The sequence below is a fragment of the Empidonax traillii genome, unplaced genomic scaffold, assembly GCF_003031625.1.
Source record: "Empidonax traillii isolate 1590-97213 ecotype Southwest subspecies unplaced genomic scaffold, ASM303162v1 scaffold860:size262352, whole genome shotgun sequence".
Classification (NCBI taxonomy): Eukaryota; Metazoa; Chordata; class Aves; order Passeriformes; family Tyrannidae; genus Empidonax; species Empidonax traillii.
The window spans coordinates 193,613-212,544 of record NW_020956053.1 but is presented as its reverse complement, the minus strand read 5'-3'; the positions used below and the strand labels follow the sequence as shown (position 1 = coordinate 212,544).

The following is an 18,932-nucleotide window of genomic DNA, read 5'->3' as shown; positions in this document are numbered from 1 at the left end:
TCACAACATCCTTCTCCCTAAATTAGATACAGATATATATATATATTTGATGTGTGGACTGTTTAGTGGATAAGGAATTCATTAGGAATGTCATATCCAGAGTACAGTGGTTAATGGCTCAGTGTCCTGATGGACATCAGTGACAAGTGGTGTCCCTCAGGGGTCCATATTGGGACCAGTGGTATTTAACATCTTCATTGATGACATAAACAAAGGGATCGAGTGCATCCTCAGCAAGTTTGCAGATGACACCAAGCTGAGTGGTGTGGTTGACACTCATGAAGGACAGTGTCTATCCAGAAATACCTGGACAAGCTTGAGAAATGGGCCTACATGAACTTCATGAGGTTCAACAAGGCCAAGTGCAAGGTCATGTATCCGGGTCAGGACAAGACCAAGAGAAGCCCTGCTGAAAAGAACTTGGGGATGCCGGCAGATGAGAGACTGGACACGAGCTTACAACGTGTGCACACAGCCCAGATGGTCATTCTGTGTTTTATGCACAGGATGCAGTTTGCTCCCTTGGCTTCCAGGGCACAATCCTGTTTCCTTTTGAGCTACCAATCACAGATCTCTTTCTGCAGGGCTGCTGTCCAGCCACTCCTATCCCAATTAATACCTGTGTCCTGTGTTACTCTGCCCAAGGGGTAGAACCCAGCATTTCATCTTGTTAAACTTAGCGCCACTGGTGATTTTCCAATGCTCCAATCTATGTAGATGCCACTGTTATCCCTCACATAAATCAAATCCCTCCCAGTTTTATATCATCATCAAACTTACTAGGGGTGTATTCAACTCCTGCATCCAAATCACTGATAAAAATATTCAACAGAACTGGCCCTAGAATTGAAGCCTGAGGACCAGTGTTGATGACAATCAAACATAGCCCCACTCAATGCAATACACTGATCCCTGTCATTCACAGTTCTTCATCAAGTTCACTGCGAACTTGCTCATCCTACAGTTGTACAACTGGTCAAGAAAAATGTTGTTAGGGAAAGTATCAAAAGCCTTATTAAAATCCAGAAAAAATATATCCACAGTGTTCCCTTCATCCAATATGTGTGTGACCTCATCATAGAAATATACTAGGTAGAACTTTCCCTTTGTGAGCCCAAGTTGAATGTGCTTGATGATTGCATCATTCTTTAAATGGCTTTCAATAGCATCCAGTATAATCCATAATTTTTCAAGGATCTGGGGTTACACTCACAGATCTGTGGTTCCCCAGGTCTTCCCTCACATACTTCTTGCACACTGGAATAACACTGGCTAACTTCCAGTCAGCAGGGACCTCTCAGACTTCCATCTACTTTTGGTAGATGACCAGAAGAGGTCCCTTCCATAACATCCATGAGCTCTTTCAGTACTCTGTGAGGAATGCCATCAGGCTCAGGGTCTTATGGACATTCACTGGTACAACTGCTCCTTTACACCGTCAGTGTCAATCAATAACAAAAGTTACTGTTTCTGCAGGTCCTCCAACTCAGAGGACCAAGCAGCCCAATGTCTACCAGTATTATTAGAGACTGAGGCAAAAAACCCCAAGCAAACCAACACTGAATGCCTCCAACTTTTCTTCATCCCTATTTTGCCAGGTGACCATCAAGTATCGATCTAACATTTTTCTAAGACCTCTCTTGCTATTAGTGTACTTTAAAAAGCCTTTCTTGTTTTCTGACACAGCACTGGCCAGTTTCAACTCTAACTGAGCTTCGACATTTTATGTTTTCTCCCTACATCTGTGAATCGTATCTCTGTAATCTTCCTACAAAGCCTGACCATGCTTCCAGAGATCATAAAATTTCTTTTTCCACTTGATTACCAAGAAGAGTTCCCTATTCAAGCAAGTTGGTCTTCTACACCCCGTCTGCTTTATTATACGATGAATTAACAATTTCAAAAGATTTACAGAGTTCATACGGTATATATTGTATTTTGCTATTTATTTTCCATCTTATTTTAGGCATATTTCAACATTTTACTGTGATGTAACCAAATTAATTACTTTGAACAGCCTTTCAAATATTTAACATTATTTCCAACATATTTTCTTGAAATAACTCTGAAACATCTACAAATGAATTGAACTTTCTCCATTTAATGATTGTAGAGCTACTAAAAATTCTTTTGCACTCACCTGAGTTCACTGTCAATTTTTCAACATATTCAATATTCAAGGATCTCATTATTTTTACTTGTAACCCTTCAATGCTTCAAGTGCAAATCTTATTTATTTAGTATAAAACATTTGAATGCCATTTATTGTATCTCTAAAATACTTTTGCCAGAGGCTATTACAATTTCAGACAAGAAATGGTTTATAAATGAAACAATTTTCTTAAAAAAGATAAATATGCTGAGATGCATACAGTCATACATTCAATAAGATGATACCCTACAGTCCATTCTTCTTTGTTTCTATAATAATGACAAACACATACATGAACAGAGAATATGCCTGAAATAAAAAAAAAAGTAGTTGATTACTGTTTCAGAGCTGTAGCTAACACTTTCTTGGGAAACTGGAAATCCCAGAGCAGTAAAAACACATCAGAAGAAACAAAATCAGAGAACTTGTTGATAGAAATTATTTACATGTGATAAATTGGCAGAGTACAGAAAATAATAAATTAGTGCTACTATATATTAATACTATACTTTCTATTTATTTACATGTTTTATTTTTGATAACTGAATTTGGAAGACTTAAAACACATAGTCCACTCATGAGAATGAGTAATATTATACATTCTATATTTTAATGTAAAAACAATAATTACAGAACAATCATAGAATCAACACTAGACATCAACATATCAACAAATTTTGCTACATATCAAACTAATAAAAGCACATTCAAGTGCATCAAACTACATAAACTATAGATGTCTAGGGCTGAAAAATGTAGCCCATCACCTGAAATACAGACTAGGGTGCCCACCAGCAAACTGTCAAGAGGTGACTGGTTCCCTCTGTCTTCTTATCTCTCCATTTTTGCACATCTATTCCTCCCCAAATCACCCTGATCCCCTCATTTCCCTACCTTTGCTTTCTCCTCTAAACATAAGTCTCACACCATCCCAGCACACTCCTTGCATGCCATAATGAGCCCTTTTCCCCCAGGGCAGGGCCCCCTGGCCTGTGTTGTGTCCTGGAGAATGACCTCCAGGGACTCAGGGTGCTGTGTCTCACCTAGCTTGGGGGGTTGATACTCTCCCAGGACAGCCCTGCAGAGCTCAAGGCAGTGACTCATGACTCTGTGCTCCTCTGTGTGGGGAAGGTGAGCTCTTTATCACATTCCTTAACACAAGTCAGCTCAGAACTGCCTTTCAAGCTGCACAAAAAATTATAGCATCACCACATCAACACTCATTACTTCTAGCTCATCATTCTCCAAGTGATACACAATGCCCATACAGAAAGAGAAGCAAGTGACAAAGCCGGTTGTGAAACACTATTCAAAATCAGCACCAATATACTCTTTGCTGTAATACTGCACTTGGCTAAACAGGGGATAGGATTCAAACATTATAAATCATTTGAGAGTGGAGTACAGAAAGAAATAGATAGCAAAAGGGTATGTTCATGCATACCAAATATCTAGCTGAAACAAAATAGCATGAAACTCTTCCAATATTCTTTTCCACCCACTTTCTGTAACCCTACCCCAGCTTCAGATCAACGCCTAACATTAAATAATACCAAAAAAAGGCTAAAATATTTTACTAGGCTACCTTGAACACTGCAACAAATTAATAATGCAGTCATGAATCAAAATTAAATGTCTCAGTTGTTCATCAGATACACCTACGTTCAATTTTTGTCTGTCTTCTCTTCACCATTAGTAATTGCAAACACTACTAAAATTTCCTAACCTATAAATTTATAACCTCAGCATAAGGAATCAAAAAGTCATCAGTATGTGTCAGTTGTGTGTCCAGAAAAATGTCTCCAACTAGGTTAGCAATTTTGTCTGCAATGTCAACAGTCTCTATAATCTTAAGTGTTTATAAAAGTATATATGGCAGGCAGACAAAATGCTTCTTTCTAACTCCAAATTACTTTTAATTTTCATTACATAATTTTCAGTCTGAAATTAGAGTCAAGGTTACCTATATTTTACAGGTCTAGTTTCTCTACAGCTCCATGTGCAGAATTCCTGTTCAAGCCAAGGAGAATCCTTCATAAGAATAAGAGAAAAACAGAGGTCTTCTAGATTTGTTCTCTTGCATATGCCACAATATTTATACATGTAACTCCTGAAAGTATCATTAAGAATAACGATTAATTTTATATCTGGAACGCTTATCTTCCCTGACACTTCAAGAACCACACAAAGACATTAAAAACATTACAATACATAATACAGATAAAAAACAATTAAAGCAAAACCTGAGATGCGAGAAACATTTTTTGTATGAAGAATTCTTTTCACTCCACCAGCTAACAAATAGAATTTTACTGAGAAAATCTACACTCATCAATGGAATGCATTTCAGATTTGATCAATGAAGAACGATACACTGCATCTGATTATCAAATCAGTTGAATAACTGACATGTTTAATATACCTTTATCTCAATCCAATGCAAACATAAAAGTAAAATTTGGAAGGATATTTTAATGTCTTCCCACCAGCTCACCCACTTTATTACCTACTCAATCCACTAAATAAACAACTTTTTTCTTCCTATTTCAGCACTGCACCACCCTTTCCTAATTTCTTTTCCTTTACAACTGCAGTAGTACTATCACGGCAGATGGATAATATTTGATATAATTTTGGACAATTCCCTTGTGCATATTACTTCAGTGACAACGCATAGCAATTTCTTAACACACTTTTTCCCCTACAATATTTACTTTTTCTTCTCTTTTGTTCTACTGACACTGTGTGCAGTCATTCCCTCTTGCGGAAATTCCCTTTTTTATGTTCATGGTATACAGAATTCCAGGAGATAATCTGCCGTTAAGTATATACTAAATAATTGCATTCAATGCAATGATAACATTAAATATATTTTCTAAACTCTGGCCACTCAGGCATCCCTTGGCAAGCTCCCACTGCCCAATGCTCTACTGTGTCACAGTCGTGTGGGAGCTACCACATTGCTGGGAGCTTCTTATTTAGCACATTAAGCAGAATAAACAATGATATCTTTTGTTATGGACTGAAGGTCCTAAACTGCCTGACCTAAGGGGAAATACAGCCAGTGTTTAAATAGGTATCTGAACATATGCCACTCCATTACTCAGGACAGGAATCAATATATGAGTTCTGCCCAACACTGCACTGTACATACCATGTAAAAAGTCATTTTGCCTATGTAAAGAACTCACACATTTCTGCTTTTCACATACCCTATAGGATGACCATATCATCGAACTGCTGACAAGAAATGGAAGAACAATATAGTGGTGACAGCTTTTGCTGAGAATGACAGTTGTCTAAATCTCAGACAAAAACAGAACTACACACCAAGGTCAGCTTGACTGATCATGACTGTTACAATACAATAAACTTACTCACTAAGATAAGCAAAATCTGGTAGCAGTAGACCAAAACTAATTCCTTGGATTCCACTTGAAAACTAAGTGTTATATGGTACAACATCTAAATCAAGAATGTTTGCATAAAATAAAATTGCATTCTCTCTCCTGTCTTCAAACAGATTTCAGCTGTGGCCTCTAGCAGAATACAAGGAACATTTAACAGGGAATTAACAAAATCACAGCTAATTGTGATACTGAAACATATGATCTCTGTCTCTCTGTGAACAGTGCATCTGAAAGAAACATTCTTTTTTATTATTATTATTTTTTTTCTTTTTATTATTATTTTATTTTATTATTATTATGGATTGAAGTGGGTGCTCTTGAATGTTGCTGCTATTCAGTTTCCTTGAACAGAGACATTTTGTGTTAGAGGTAACTTAACGACCTTACTTGTGAGAACTTAACTAGACAGAAGGTCAGTATTATGGCACTTTCCCCTCCAGCTATTTCCATCCCTGTATTTGCTTTAATGCATTTTTCAATTGTTTGGGTTGTATTTTACTTAATATTCATGCCATGGCTGTATCCTGTACTGTGAATATGTTGCAGTAACAACAACATGTTAGTACCCCAATACTTGTGAAATAATTTCCACCTCGCTCTTTTCCAACCGAACTTCATTATCTGTTTCATGAAGGAAAACTAATCTACTCTGAGTAAAGACGCTGAAGTGAGGGTGGTACAATCATGTCCTCCTCTTTGTAACCTTCCCCGAGGGGCTCCAAAACCTGTTGAAAAGCAAGAAAAAATGGAAGTTTGCAGAACATCTGTAACACTCTCCTACTGTTTTCAAGGTAAGAAAAGAGTGTTCTGTCTCACTGATAGACAAGCAGTCAGTTCAGGGTCAGAGTTAGGACTTATAATCATACTGGAGTTTATAACCAGATGGACTAAATTACAGAAATTCTGAATATTCTACATTCTACATTAGCTCAGGATGTTCAAAAGAATTATGTGCTATGAGTGAATGAGGTTTCTATCCCAAGTCAAATACTCATTTTAAATATCACTGCCTATATGCTATACACATGCCTACACATGCCTACAGAAGCTGTCTGTGCTTGCAAGCACTGTGTACCATATTATTCAAAGTATTATTTGCCACAGAAGACCCCACTGCATTTCTTAAAGCAAAGCAATCCATTTATCTACAATTAGAGTGTGAAGTTACCTGGGAGCTAAATGTAGGAGCTATTTAACAAAATACAGCTACCTTACACAAAAGTATATGACAGTGAATGAAGAATAACAAATGCACCTGAAAATGTAGGAGGAATTTCTAATGTAATTATCAAACTTAAATTTGATCTGCCTTGGCAAAGTGAACAAGGAACTGTGAAGGGGGAAAATGTGAATACCAATAGTAACACATTATTCCATAGCACTATTTTGTTGTATTTCTTTCTTAGGGATTCTGAGGAAAGAGTGCCTGCTTATAGATAGTTTAACTAAGGCATCACAGCTTATGAAACATCCAATAATAATAGCATGAAGGAGCACCATCACTGTCAGATCTGTGATACACATCTTCCACTAGCAGTGTTGATGTTCATGTGCCTGACAGGTCAGACAGTTAAGTATCTGCCTAGTTCTGATTTCAGCACATTTTAAAATTCTTGGGAGTATTTAATCATAGTGATTGACTTAATGGTCCTTGCCAAGTCACTTTCATCCTTGACTGATACCCAAATGATCAATAAGCTTGACCATGCCAAAAGAGGGGAAAGAGACAAAGGATAGAGGACAAAGTGGAAAAAAAAAAAAGTGAGTGAAAAATAAAAAGAATGAGGGAGAGAAAGTAAAAACTAAGAGAGGAAGAAAAGCAGCATAAGAGAGAACAAGAAGGAAAGAGAGAAAGAAGAGAAGGGCAGGAATGAAAGAAGAAATGGAGGGGAGGAAGGAGAGGAGGAGGGAAGAGAAAGAAGGAAGGCAGAAAGGAAAAGTAAGAGGGAAGAGGAAGAGGACACAATATGAAGCACATAACATAATCTACAGCTTGAACCCAGAATCACTCAAAAGGTTATGGGATGCTAATATGTAACAACAAATCAATTACAAGAAAAATGCAACATTACAGTAGTGGAGGCTTGTGGTAGGGAGTGTTCTATAAAGAAATTCAAATGAGTCCCTAACATTAATACTACCAAAATGTGTCCAACACTTGCTTTAGTAGCTGAAGTGCTATTTTTAAAATGCATTTAAATTACTTGGAAATGTAATGGTCTTTGAAAATTAGCAGGAATTTCACCACAAAAAATCCTTGGGCATCCCATTTTTAATTGTAAGCATTTCTTCATTCACGTTTTAACATCTGATGCGCCAAAGTTTCATTTTCAAAAGTAATACAGATAACACACATTATAAATCTTGCTGGATGTCAAAGAGACATGACTTCTAATGTTATTAAAATGAGCCCTTTAAATAAGTCAGTTATTGAAATATTGAGGAATGCAATGTATGAATTAGAAATAATAAGTCTGTCTTCAATATCGATTTCTTATCCTCTATACCTGTATTTACCCAAAGGGGGATTTTGAATTACACAACTGGAAAGTGTTCTTGGGGGAACAGGGGCAGAATTTTGTTCCAGTCTCATACAAAACAGGATGAATACCAGAGGCATGGCCATCTATGATGTTCTGAAAGCACAGGTCTCCAGTTCTGAATTTCTCTTGAAAAAACAGACTCCAGCTACATGCACTTATACATGAATTAATGTAAATACATGTATACCGTAAACAGATATTACCAGAATTAATGAACACAGTAGGCAGGTTTAGAACAGAGTGATTTTCATCCATCCCACTTTACCTAAACCAGGGACTATCGAAATTTTGTCAGAAAGCTGATCCTAACATGGCATTACTTTTAACACCAGTACAAGGTTCACATCACTCGTGTGAACACATTCTTATGCTGCTGTAGAAGAAGGGAGGAGGCCCGCCAAGTTTCAATTACAACAGTCACACTCCAAGACTTATGTGTCTGCAAGAGAAGGCTGTAGACAGTACAGAAGGCTGTGAAATATATACCTCTGCTTTTCCCCAGTAAACAAACCTGTATGGATCCGATGGGGCTGGTTAGTGTCAGCACTTGCAGCTATTCTTTTCTCACAACAACTACATGCAGTCTTACAGTTACAGAGGTGAGTTCAGCCAGCCATATGCAGAGCCACAGTCTGTGAACTGCTGCTGGCCTCATTAAAAGACGGTATGGTTCAAAGTAGAGGTGGAAGGTGGGCACATACTGCTCCCTCTGATACCCACATGGGAGCAGACTTAAAACTATACAAACTTCCTCTTTTGCACTGTGCTTTGGGAGTAAAGGGTGAATCATTACCTCTTCACATTTCTTCAATACTATTACTTATGATGTTGTGATACTACTGCATGTATCATATAACCCGTAAAAGTAGGGGTTCATACAAATTCATACACGCACCTACACCTCACATCACATTCACACTGAAAACAGTTCCCACTCAGGACACATCTTTCCACAACTGCACTTCACACACATACAATTTCCATACACACACTGTTCAGCATAGGGAAATGCAAATCTCTGGGTGGACACAACTGCAAAAATTCATGCTTTGTGACTGGCTGCCAAAATTTCCCATCTCACACACTCACTCTTCAGACTATACTCATGCATTCACACATATGCACATCTGCACACATGCACACAGAAACTTGTATGGAAGCCTGTGTGTATGAACCCATGCACACACACAAAGGCAAGACAAAAGCATGTCACAGAGGCGTAGATGTGTGAGAACACATATATACACACACAGAATACATGTATACACAGATGCACTGGAAGGGATCCATTCACACTCACCCGCACACACATGCAAACGCACACAAAACACGTGTGTGTACACACCCGCCCTCACATGCACAGCATCACGCAACTACACGCACACAGAGGCACACGCACACCACACGTGCACACACGTGCATCCACACTCAGCACGGCAGGAACGCGAGCACACACACACATTTGCTCACACACACACATGCTCACACACACGCACACATATGCTCACACACACACACACACACACACACATGCTCACACACACACACACACACACACACATGCTCACACACACGCACACATGCTCACACACACGCACACATGCTCACGCACAAGCTCACTCAGACACACGTGCCAGCGCAAAACCTTCACGGGCACACGCGCACCCAAACACACACTCTCCCGCCCCCAGGAAACCTCCCCCGCACGCACCGACAGACGAGGCCCTGGCAAATGCATCCACACCACGGGGCCCAGCACAGCGCTCATCCCCTCAGGCACAGAAATCCACCAGCACCGCCCCCGCACACGCGGGACAACACCCCCGCACCGCCGCCCACGTGCGCGCCCCCGCACCGCAGCCGGTGCCCGCCCGCCCCCTCCTCAGTGAAGGAAGCCGTCGCCCGCGTCCCTGGCGCCGTGGCTGGGCGGGCAGGGCAGGGCAGGGCAGGGCAGCCCCCAGCGCGGCCCCGATCCGGGTCCCCTGAGTGCCCCTGCCGGGACCCCCCCCCCCCGCCAGCGGCGCCCCCGCCCCCTCTGAGCGGCCCCGGCGGCGCGGCGCCGCAGCCGGTAGGTGGCGCCATCGCTCTTCTGGTGGAGCCGCGGCCGCGCCGCCCCCGCTCCCCGCCCGGCCCGGCCCGGCCCGGCCCGCCGGGAGCCGCCGGAGGCGCCGCCCTATCCGTGGAGCCCCAGTGCCGGGCCCCCGTACCCCGCCCGCCGCGGCAAAGAGCCCCCTCAGCTGCGCGCAGAGGCAGCGAGGCTGTGCCCGCCACCCCCGCCCCTTCTCCCCTCCGCGCCCGGCCTGTAATTAACGTCCCCCCGCAGAGCCATCAGCCTGCGCCCCCCGGGTGTGTGCCCGAGGGCGCGGGAGGGCCGGGCGGTGCGGGGCTGTGCGGCCGTGGCAGCCCCGGGCACCGCACGTGCGTGGTTAATAACGAGACAGCAGCTATCGGGATGGGCGAGCCCGGCCGCCCCAGGCTCCTCCGGGCGCGAGGGGGGGGGGGGGCCCCGCCACTCCGTTATCTCCCGAGTCGCTCTCCCAGGCAGAACTGATCCTCTTGAGGGAACGAGGGGGTGGGGGAAGAGTCTCGGCTGCAAATATTGTTTGGAGTTTATTGATGAGGGCGTCTGAGCGTTGAGGTGCTCTCCCGTGGCTCCCGGTGGATGCTGTAAGGAGCCAGGATTGTGGTGGGTTTCGGCTGTGCAGGGAGTTGGGGTAGCGGGGGGGTGGGGGGAAGGAAAAGACACGATCGAGAGTAGCTGAGACTTTGTGCCCCCGTTGGAGAGATGGTTGAGTCCTCGTCAAGGTTGCTGTGGTATCCCAGAAACACCATTCACTCCGAGCTGTGACCGCGCACCATCAACAGCAACAACTCCGCTGCGCCTGGCCGAGGAATAGGAATTAGGAGCTCTCAAGAATAATATGAAAGGGATCTGCAGAGGGGAAATTCGTGCAAAGGAATCGAAATTAGCAGACTTTTGGGAAAGGGGATGTACTAAATGTGGCCGGCTGGACTTCATCCTGGTGAAGAAAATGGAGATTAAAAGTGGATTTACATTTTGGAACCTCGTCTTTTTATTGATGGTTTCGTGTGTGAAAGGTAGGGTAGTATTTGAGGGGTATATTTTTAGGGGTCCATTTGCTTTCGGTCAGGGTGTTGCAAGCTCTCGCCTTACACTAAGGTGCATTTAAAAATATTTTTATTTCTTACTTTATATTTTTATCCTGGGTACTTTGCAATGGAAATATATAAACGATCGCTAAAGCGGGGAGGAAAGAAGGAGTTGATTCAGAGCTCTCCTCAGAGATAGAAAATGTATTTGCTTGCCAGGGCTGGCGTTCAATGCAGTGACTGAGCTGAGGCTCAATAAATATTCTTGCAGTATGCTCAAACGGAGACGTGAGTTGGTTCATATAGCCTCTAACTAGTGGATATTCAAACAAATCCCACCGGATGACTTTTTTAAGGTGACGATGATGATAGTGCGGGATGGTGGGGGGATTACCTACAATTCTGGTTTTCGGTCGAGCAGCGGGCTCTTTGCGGGAATGCCTGTATCGATGCACTTATTAGTTTAACCCGTTGCGTGGGGAAAGTTACGAAGGAGCCCAGCGTATGCGTAGCCGTCTCGCAGCCCGAAATGCGCTTCACGGTCGGCTGTCTGTACGCATGCAGGGCTGCCAGGCTATCGCAAAGGTGCGTTGGCAATTCAGTCTTGAAGGCATGGTCTGTCGCTGAGTGCAGAGATCGACACCTTTTCTCTTCCCTCCTTTGGTCCCTTTTTTCCTGATGTATGTGAGGGGTTCTGGCTTGGGCTTTTTGTCTCTCTCTTTTTTTTTTTTTTTTTTTTTTTTCGTGGCAGGGGCTATTTTGCTTTTTTCTTGCTTCTGTGTTCGTGAAAAGAGAGCAAAAAGGAAATGTCTAGTTAGCGGCATAAATATCTCCACTAAGTCTGTGCTTGCAGACAGTTAAGGGAAATGCTATACACAGAAAAAAAAGAAGAAATATGTGGCTTGAATAATGTGCACCTGCAGAATTACACAGGCATCGCTAAACAGTGGAGTGCCGATCCCATCACGCGTGCCTTCAGTAAAAGGATCTATTCTGCAACTCCCTACAGTCGGCTGCCTACCCGAAATAATCTCCCCTTGTTTGTGACCAGTGATTAATATCCGATTAATCACCCTTTTATCCCCCTCCTCATCCTCATCCCTCCTCCCGCCACACATACACTTCCAGAATATTTAGTAGACATTATCGATCCTCTCCGAGTTTTTAGACTTGGTTATCGCCTACAGAGGTTGCCTGCATGGGTGGGAAGAAGATGTTTTGGGGGGGTGGCATTCAAAGGCGTGCCTTCCCGAGCTGACTCTGGCTTGGATGAAACAGTTTATTGTAGAGCTTTGCAGCTGCTTGTCCCCCTATTTGCATCGCGTGGAAAAGGCATTTCGCGTTTCATGGGGAGGGGGCTGTCGAGGGCCTTTTACCTCATCCCACGTTATCCTGACGTGGGGTATCCAAGGGGAAGGGGGCTTACCTGCGACGTTTATGCACATTTTAATTATAGGCACATTTTCTCTGTTCGCATCTATTGAAGGGAGCCGCTCCCGGCGCTCTGCCCCGGTCTGGAGATGCTTTGCTGTGAGCGCAGACCCGGGGCTTTAGGGGTACTTCTTTTCCCTGTTTCGCCCCCTGCCATTAGCGCGGTCTCGGTGCCGGGTGCCAGGGTTCGTCAGCCCCGGGCTGGCGGCCGGCCCGGCGCGCCGTGCGCTCCGCGGCGCCCCGCGGGCGCGGTGCGGGGGCGAGCGGGGGCTCCGGCGCCGCTCCGAGGCGGCTGCTTTGTGAGCGAGAATCGCAGGGCGGCAGCATCCGACCGAGGGACGGGCTGGCGCTGCCGCGGGAGCGGAGCGGCTTCCCCAGCACCTGTTGAGAGCCGCCTCGCTTGCCCTTGGAGGTGGGGAAAGGAAAAAAACGCTGGGCACTGAGGGCAAAAGCTGGGATGAAGCACCAGAAAGAGCCCAAGAAAAAGAGGAAAAAACCGGGCTTTGCAAAACTGGCCCTTTCTCTTCCTCCATGTTGTCATGGCCTAATCTTACGAGGTGCTGACCAGAGCAGTTTTCATAGACTTCCTTCAGAAAGGGACCGTTCTCCCAGAAACTGCAGACCCTGTAGGTCACATTTTACATTCTGGATGTGGTTTCCTTCAGGCAGCCAAGCTCCATAGAGCTGGCTTAGACTCATTGCAGCACTGCATCTATTCTGGGCATTTATATTTAGTTCTCCACTCCCGTGAATGAAAGCATTTTACTTCGATCCACATTCCCTTTGTCTCAGCACACACTTGTGCCTCCAGAAAGCAAAGGCAGACAGTGAATGAATACCTGCCCATTTTCTTGATGTTGGGAGCAAGATGACTCCCCAGATCCTACATCTGCTTTACCATTGCCTGGCAAGACCTTTTTACCACACCTCACTTCCACAAGCTCTAGCCCATACCCTTCCTTGCTTAAACACTTCTGCTGGTCTACAGCACCCCATCATATAACACTCAAACTGTTGCTGACATCCCTGTCATCCAGATCACTTCCACAGCTTTGCTAGATATCTGTCCCTCAGGCCCTTCCTACTTTTATCATTGTCCTGTCACCCTTTCTCCAGTCTCGATCCACAGCTCTCCTGCTGTTACAAGTGTCAGACTATCCCCGAATGCTTAAGAAACCATGCTCATATCTGATTATTAAGCACTTCTGGGATGTATTAATAGAAAAAACCAAAACAAACAAACAAAAAAACCACAAAAAACCATCAACCCTTCACATTTATCTATAAATTTGTGCCTCTTTGGAACCTTGCAAACAATACTTGGAAGGGGTTAGAAAAGGGAGAATAAAGTAGCAGAAGAGGGAGAGAAGGAAATTTTCAGACCCTCTGAGAAAGGAGTGAAATGAAGAGCTAAAGTAAAAAGGAGTTGGACTTCCTTCAGTGAAAACCTTGCTTACACAATATCTCATCATGCCCTGGAACAATCTCCCACAAAATCTTCCTTGAATACACATGGAGTAAAAAAGCAAAGAAATGGCCCTATTGGAAATTGAGAAGGCACAGAAGGCATTAGAACAAACAAACAAATCCACAACCCAACCCTTACAAAAGGCCAAGTAGAGTGATTCTTGGCCAGCTACATGGGGTCATGAATCCTGTGCTCTTCCCTTTACATGTATGAGACACCCAGAAAGCTCCTTCCCCCTCTCCCTCACTCCGCGCCATAGGAGAAATGAGAAGCACCACTGAGGCACGGGAGATACAAACCAAGTTTGGAGGACTAAGGATAGGAAACCTCCACTGTCATTTCCCTTACCGAAAGGGAAGGAGAGAGCATAAAAGAGGGGGATAAAATTAGGCAGCATCAGTGAGCTTTGCCTTCTGGGATTTAGGAGAGGAATCACTAATAGTTGCACCTGTGTTTGGCACCTCCCGCCACCCCCCAAAAAAAAAAAAAAAAAAAAGTTTGCTATATGTTAGTGGAAGGAAATTAGAAAGGAAATCAGGCAAAATGACCACAAGACTTCTTCTGTTTAACTTTCACTCCAAGACAGAGAGCACCAAGGTCGGCTCTTTTGTCTGCCTGGCTAAAATGAAGCTTTGCCGCTGCTGTTGTTCCCTCGTTCCCCTCTTGCAGTTGTGACAAGCGGAACAAGGGCAGCTTTCAAAATGAAAGGAACATGAAGCACTGAGATTTTAAATGGCTCATTGACAGAAGAAGTGATGAGAAAAAGGAAAGCATTTCCATTTGCAGTGATGGGTACCTGGCATGTGGGAATATTTAGCAGGGACAAAGAGTGCCCTGTTTCTTTCAGCCACCTCTGCAGTCTCCTTTCTCCCCCATTCCCACCTCAATCCCGCTCTCTTCATGCTCCACCGGCCCCTCCCCACCGCTTCCTTCCTAGTCACTTGATTTAGTGTTACTGGTGATGGGTATGGGGTTACTGGCGGATGACTTTCCTCAGTGGGGCGCGGATGGGCGCAGCGAGGTGCTGGCTCTGTCCCCGAAGTGGGAACGGTCGGGGTCAGTAACAGCAGGTTTAGGTTTCCTTATTTCCAGGTGGTTGATGCCGCTTCTGCATCTTTGTGTGTGTGTTGTGAGTGCTTGTTCGTGTGTTTGTGTGTATGTACCCATGCAAGGGGGCAGGGACACACTGAGTGGAGAAGGGACAACGCCGTCGTTCCTTTCCAACTCTTCCGCACACGCTCACCTCCTCCACGGTGTTTCTTTGCCATTAGCCCTCGCAGATGACACAGGGCTTGCTGTGCTCAGCGGGCTCCGCAACTCACCGTTTTTTCAAGCTACGCAATTCTTCAGGGTTGCGGGCAAAGTTACATCTCCCCCCCTCCGCCTTTCTCAGGGCTAAAATAAGGCTCCGCTGTGCCCCCGATTAGCGCTCGGCTCCTCCTTCTCTTCTTCTGCAGGGCAGCAGTGAAGAAGCACAAGACCCCTCCCAGCAGCATCAGCAGGGACGGCTTGTGCCTCCCCTGCCCGGTGCCATTAGGGGCACGCACAGAGGAACCTCACCTTCGGTCTCCGCATTTTCATTGCGAGAGGCAGCAGTGGCAAGGCAGAGCCGGCACGGAGCGGAGTCCGGAGCCGCACCGGGCGCCTCCATCCGCACCCGGCACCGGCCTCGGCAGCCACTCCAGGCTGCCGCACCTCCGGGCAGTCCTTCTTGATGCAGTCTTGCGTTTGGCTTTCCTTCATCTCGGTGACTCCTGTCGGCAAGTCTGAGGCAGCATTGAAGGGGGTCAGTTGATGGGTTTGTTTGGCTGACACACAAAAAATAGCCCCTCGCTCTCTGAGCACTACCAGCCCGCTCCTCGACGAGGAGCTGGGGGCTCTGGGCAGCCACACAGGGTGAAGAGGGACAGGTTGTAGCGTCACCTCTGTTATCAACATCTCGATTTGCAAGCAGGAGCTCAGGAGGCTCACAGAATTCTGTGGATGTGCTTTCAAATCCCTCCTTTTTCAAGACTCCTGTGCAATAAACATAGCAGGAACTTGTAGTCTACCTACGGTTTTTTGCTTCTTTATGTGTGTGAGGTGAATGTTTTTGAGCAACAAGTCAAGCAGGATCAATTGCCCATCTAGCTTAGTGCCCCTTTATCTCTAACTGTGACTGGTAGCAGCAGCCTAGTGAAAGATTTGAGAAACATAGCAAGTAGAGTGACTAGCACATCCTGGATCTCAGCAGCCAGCAGCTTTGGGTCTCCCAAGCTAGAAGCTGTTTTTGAAAAATCACATTTTAAAAGGCATGAACTGGCCCATGCCTCAGACACTCATTTGTCTGTTCTCTCTCATTCTCCTGCCCTTTTCACTTCACTTCCCTTGTTCCTTCCCTTTTCCCTTTCCTTTCCCCTCCCCCTTCGCCTTCCCCTTCCCCGTTCCCCTCTCTTCCTTACCATTGCATTCTTATATATCCTTCATTCTTACACTCTGCACTTGGCTGAAAGCACTGAATAATGTGAACACTTGTAATAAAATCGGCTTTATTATATCCAGTGTTGTTGATGTGCTGTGAAGGTCAACCCCAAAAAATTGAGATTTGAAACCATTGAATGCACACGTATCTAGTAACGAGAATGAAAAGCACATACTTGTTCAAAGAAATTGGAAAAGGTTTTGAAATATCCCGTGGGGATGGCTCAATTTGCATGATTGTAACATCTTTTCAGAGAAAATGTTATGAAGAATAACATAGCCTTGTATCCCTTCCTTTTTAAAAGCAAGTGTCTTGGACACACTGATTTTCAGAGGTATTGAGCATTTACAATTTCAGCTGGCTCCAGTAAGAGCTGGGGAAACAAGTTGTCACCTCTGAAGCAAGGCCAAGTGATTCTATCATTATGATGCTGAGATACAGAGAGACAGTATAAGTAAATGAAAATATCTATAAAACAGAATTATATATAAAATGTTAATTCTACAGAACCTGATAAATTGGAATGGAAGGAATAAGAAAGGCTTCACGATCTGCTGTAAAATTTGTTGTTTGTTTTTTTTTTTTCGTTTTCATTAATAGGAAACTTCAATTCTAATTCAATGGGATTGTGACATCTCAGACTCAACTTCCTGCTGATGCGTATCATTCAGCTTGTATTTCTGATCATAATGGCTTGGGTTGAAAGGATAGAATAAAGTCTTTTTGGGAAATTAGCTTAGCAGTTACTCCAAAACAATTTCCCAGGAAAGCGCAGTCAGAGAACAGAAATTTTGGTCCAAGTTGTTCTTTTTTCCTTAGACCTCTGTGATTTTAAGACAGTTCTTAAGGCATGAGATACTTGAAGAAGCAATATTTAAGTAACAAATCAGAGAGGTATCTGATAAAAGTAATTATTACAAGGCCATATACCTTACCTCATTATTTTGCTTATATAATTTCCATGCTAAGGTTTACTGAAAAATTCCAGAACTCTTACGAGCTTTAGACACATGCCTTTAAAATAGCTTTGCAGATGAATATTTCCTTCTCGATAACATACTTGCCTTCATCTAAAATTCAAGAGACAATATTTGGCAATTATCTGACCTAAACAGAAGGGTGCGTGATGTGTAATGCACAGGTTTTCACTTGCCTTTTTTAAGGAAAAAAACATAGTAGTAGCAGTAAATGTTGAAGATCTCCTTGCCAATATCCAGCTTTTCTTCTGGGAAATGGAATGGACAATCATATTGGACTATAAGTAAGATTATGTAAAATGAACATACATATACAGACACACCTTTTACATTTATACATACTTACATTTAATTGTTTACCTTTCCTGGGCAGATTTGCATTTGTGGTTGCACTGCTTTACTCTCACAGATTGTGCAAGATTTACTATGGTTTCATAATTCCAGCATTAAAAATGCTGAGTACTGTTGTAAATGTCAAAGAAGAAAGTGGTGGAAGTTCATCATGTCCTTCCCAGGGTCTGAAATCTTATTTGGGGAAGTTTACAGACTTAGGAACAGTGTTAGGAACACACATCATAGATAGTGATCTCCAGAGTATTGGGAAATAGCATAAAAGGGATTCTGCCAGGGCCGGTCCTCTCACAGATCTATGTCACTGAACAACAAGATGGGATGCAGACAGGACAGACATAGAGGGACAGACTACCCATTTTCCCTTAGATTTCACAAAATGCATCTTAGTGTCATGTATCATATTTTCATTCTATCATAGAAATAAGGAAAATTAAGTAAGTTAATCACAGAAACACTCATAGCATGATGAATTCTCTCCTCCTGAGGCCTGTAAATAACACAGATTATCTTCGCAATAGAACTGAAGGAATCTGGAGGCTTGAGGCAGAAATGACTGAGTGATTACTGATTATACAGATTTTAAATCACTATTTCTGACCTGGCATTCTATTTTGTCTGTTTCCCATATTTACATATCTTATTAGCCTTATATCTTTATGCATGTAAGTTGTTTGATTTCATTCTCATGGAGTTGGGTATGCATCTGTACACATGCATACATAATATTCACATGTAGAAATTATGACCATGTATTGGTGTGACGGTTTGGACTTGGCTCCCTGCCAAATGCCCAAAAGTTAGGACAGCAGCCCCCTTCCCCCCTTCTTTCTTCCTTTAGGTTAAAGGAGAAAGAAACTATAAAAATTAAAGAACCCACAATCAAGCTGCTTATATAAAAATATATCTATATTTACGCAAATTACAGTTATATACAGTTAAGATGCTATATACACAGAAAAAGGGGGTCCACCCCCCGCAGGGATAGGGAAAGGGAAAAAGGGAACAAAAGGGAACAAAAGGGACAC

General features: G+C 43.6%; 1 protein-coding gene across 1 annotated transcript in view; it reads left to right on the top strand.

Moving 5' to 3' along the window:
- Window positions 1-10,398: 10,398 nt before the first annotated feature.
- Window positions 10,399-18,932, top strand: part of LOC114067090 (CUB and sushi domain-containing protein 3-like) — a gene marked incomplete at its 3' end in the record, with an annotated part of 184,081 nt that continues 175,547 nt past the window's right edge. Inside the window, exon 1 of the mRNA XM_027902282.1 lies at window positions 10,399-11,204. Coding sequence (XP_027758083.1) covers window positions 11,027-11,204 — 178 coding nt within the window. The remainder of the gene's footprint in view (window positions 11,205-18,932) is intronic.